Raw genomic sequence first — 3,655 nt, 5'->3', positions numbered from 1 at the left:
CAATGGATTTATTTATATATATATATGTATTTTTTCAAGAATCTGCTACCATATACCTGTGCACAAATTTGACTTTTACAAGATACTGGAATTTTGTACAGATCCGTTTAAAAGTCAGAATAACTCTTTAAAATCCCTAATTCTATTAAACTAACAAAAAACAAATTTGAAGAAGTTTCCTTTCTGTTTGATGACATTGTTCAAGGTTGCCATACTGTTCAGCCTGTGTATTAGGTGCCTAAATACATGACAGATGCTTTATGGAAAGTTACATCCATACACACGGAGGCCTCGGTGAGAAGCCCTGGCTCATTCATCTCAGCAAAAGGGAATTGGGGGAATTTTACACTGAACACAGCAGGATATGTAGAAGTACCTTGGAAGCGGTGCTTTAAAGTTTCCTCTGTGCTGTAAAAATGAAAGATCTTTTAATTACTCTGTTTAAATTTTGGAAAAAATAATTCTGTCTTTAGTGGCTGTACATTAAAAGCTGTGTCTTTTGATATAGCAGGAATCAGTGTTTTTATAGAAAAGAAACCTTACAAGTTTGGAACTCTGCTCAAATCAGTTATTTCCGAGGAATAATCGCAATGCCATCTGCCTGGTTTCTCAGAAAATTTCTTGCTCTTCTAAACGTCCTTTCCCTCAGTTTACCTCTGATAGCACATCCAGGTGGAATTGGCCTTCTGGAAGAAAACTACTTTCCAAAAAAAGAGATAATTGCTCGTTGCAGAGATTTTCAAGCTACTTACTTTTCTTAGTAAATCAGAATTTTAAGTGAAGTCCCTCTGCAGGTGTCCAATTTATCTCTTCGTTCACTTCAATGTAAATCAAAATCTGTTTTATTTTAAGAAGAAAAGAGAGTCTGATTACTGTAATAATGAAGATTTTTAAAAGGATACATCATACATCTGTTGATTATGGCATTAGTGTTTTCATTAGGGTTATGATTCCTTCTCTAAGCACCTATTTGCAGGCACAAGCAAGTTTTTGATTCTGATCTGTCTGCTGTCCAGGAAAAGCCAGACAGAGGCGTACAGGAGCTGCTGTTTCTTAATTGCTTGGATAACTGACAGTGAGTCTGGTTCCAAAACTTGCTGTGTTTATAACTCTTGATAGAAAAGGCACAAAGAGTAGATGTGATGGTGCCAGATAGCATCTGTTTTACATGGCTTTTCGTTTGCAGTTTCTCGTGTTATGTTCTAACATCGAAAGATACAGTATAGGCAGGAGGCAGGTAGGTTGGCTGCTGCCTTGGTCGTACCTGTGCTCAGGATCAGGCAGCAGGATGCTCCTTCCCTTGGCAGAATAACTTCGAGGTGACCACCAGGTGGGACATAAAGGAAATGGGATGTGCAACAGGTGGAGAGCCTGAAGTGTGAGCTGACATTAGAGGCCCTGGGAATGAGTGCAAAGATACTATCAGGGCTCTGAAGTGGTGGAAAGAAGTGGATTTCCACAAGGATCTAGATGGAGTCTTGCACAGCGGGCTGTACTCCAGGAGGGCACTGAGAGCGAGTCTAATAAGAGCAAGTTCAAAGGGCTGGTGCAAAGATGGAGTGGGGCAAGGGAAGTTTTGTTTACAGATTTACTTTAAACTAGTCAAGTGAAAAACTTGTGGGGCTGGAAAATGGTGAAGTGCAGGAACCAAGAGGTATTAGATGAGTGATGCTTACATTGTATGTACATAGCTGCCTTCTAAAATGTGACGCAGCAGAAAGCCAGCCATTTATTTGTTGGTAGAGGCATACCTACTCCACCTCCTAATAGGCAGGATGTTATTTCAGTCTCTTACATGTGTTTATACTTCTATGTTTGCTTGAAAAAAACCACACGTGGAAAGTAGCCAAAAACATTGTATTAACTAATTTGTTATGACCTTTTATCATAGCTGAGATTCAAAATCGTGTTTCATCAGCATCTCTGATTTTAGACTTGCAGATAATAGCTTCAGTGCAATATAATAACTTAGTTTTCTACAATCAGCAGTGTCCCTGTTTCTTTTCAAAACAAGAAACCCATGGCAACAGTGATGTGCAAGATGCTGTATGAAGCTAAGTGAAATGCTGCTTTGTTCCAATTTTCTTATATGTACCTTGTTGCATGTAACTTTAGAATTACCATGGAGATTTGAATATTTATTTATTTTTAAACGTTATGCAGTGGTACTGTGGAACTTCAGCTGAAATCAGTAAATACAGAAATGTAAATACTACCTTATATTTATGAATTATATGGATTATCCTTTATATTGGGTTTATAAGCAACTTTTACTATAGGAAAAATATTTTGAGTTCTTGTTTACATTCATAATGTAGTTCTAGGCAGGTTCAAGATGCTAGTTAACCTTTGAAATGTATCACTTGCTTAGTGCTTAACAGAGATAGATGACAAAGATGTGCATATTAAAGCCTCTCAAAACACAGGATCATCAGTCTTCAAATAGCTTGTCTTCACGCAGCGTGCTGATATCCAGGATGCGCAAGGCGTATCTGCAGCCCACGGACGCTTCATGCGCCCTGCCTCCTGCTCTCAGTGGAAATGTCAATTGGACATTACTGGCTGCTTCTGCCTGCCTTTAATATCTCTCAATAATTTAATATGTTGTCTGACTCTCTGTGCTAAACTCATAACCTATCACTTATTATTGTGTTGACATAACGGTTCTGGCTCTAGGATCTAACTCCTTGTTTGAAACCTACCGTTCACACTTTGTAGTCTCTTCTCTTTGGTCACATGGGTAATTAAAAGCATAACCTTCTAATGAGTAATGCAGGAGTAAGAATGGTTTTAGATCTTCTTACTGGTAGTCCTTGAATTACCTTCATCTAAATTTGAAAGTACATCATTCACAACTTTGACACTAAAATTATACATTTAGTGAATAATATATGTACTCTTTGGAAAGTCAAATTAAAAATAAAACCAGTTGGTTAGTATTGACTCTTTGATGTCAACCTTTTCTCACATGCTATTAATACAAGCCTGTGCTAAAATGTTTAAAGAGGTCTTGGTACTTTACGGAATTACACAAGTTGCATTTTCTTATACTGTTTCTAACTCTTTGCAGATGAGCCTGAGTGAGCTGCGTTGCGTTTGTGCCTCTTTAAAAAAAAATGCTGGCTGAGATAGCTTTTGTAGCATTGCTTTTACAACTGTACTAAAATTTAGATTAGAAAATTACTAAATTACGAGCATAATTACAAAAATACACATAAAATGACAAAAAACAATTCACAAGACTCTCATACAGCAACAGGAAAGTTTTTTTGTAGCTGTGGAAACACATGTTTCCGCTGCATGTGTGGTTACCTCAATCATCTGAAAACAGTAAAATGCCATTATTAAAATGAGTTAAACTACTAAACCTAGGTTTAAATGATTTACTGATTTTTTTTTATTTAATATCTAGGATGAAGATCGGACAGAGGAGGACAACAGCAGAGTTGAGCCCGTTGGACATGCAGACACTGGTTTGGAGAATGCTACCAATTTTTCCCTGGAGTAAGTTACTGGCAGAACACATTGTTTTAATAATGAGTCTTGAGATGAATATAGACCAGCAAAAAAAAAAAAAAAAAAAAAAACAGAATAATGAGGGGGATACTGCTCTTAAAGGGGGGCAGTCTCTTTTTTTTTTTTTTTGGGGCTGTTT

The 3,655-nt window shown here is 37.2% G+C and overlaps 1 protein-coding gene across 1 annotated transcript in view; it reads left to right on the top strand.

Annotated features, from left to right (window-relative positions):
- Nucleotides 1–3,412: 3,412 nt before the first annotated feature.
- Nucleotides 3,413–3,655, top strand: part of LOC104497745 (partitioning defective 3 homolog) — a gene marked incomplete at both ends in the record, with an annotated part of 44,304 nt that continues 44,061 nt past the window's right edge. Inside the window, one exon of the mRNA XM_010141028.1 lies at nucleotides 3,413–3,504. Within this exon, the coding sequence (XP_010139330.1) occupies nucleotides 3,413–3,504 (92 nt within the window). The remainder of the gene's footprint in view (nucleotides 3,505–3,655) is intronic.

The sequence above is a fragment of the Buceros rhinoceros genome, unplaced genomic scaffold (assembly GCF_000710305.1).
Source record: "Buceros rhinoceros silvestris isolate BGI_N320 unplaced genomic scaffold, ASM71030v1 scaffold11448, whole genome shotgun sequence".
NCBI classification, from domain to species: domain Eukaryota; kingdom Metazoa; phylum Chordata; class Aves; order Bucerotiformes; family Bucerotidae; genus Buceros; species Buceros rhinoceros.
The sequence above is the reverse complement of the archived record's forward strand: the minus strand, read 5'-3'. Positions and strand labels throughout refer to the sequence as shown.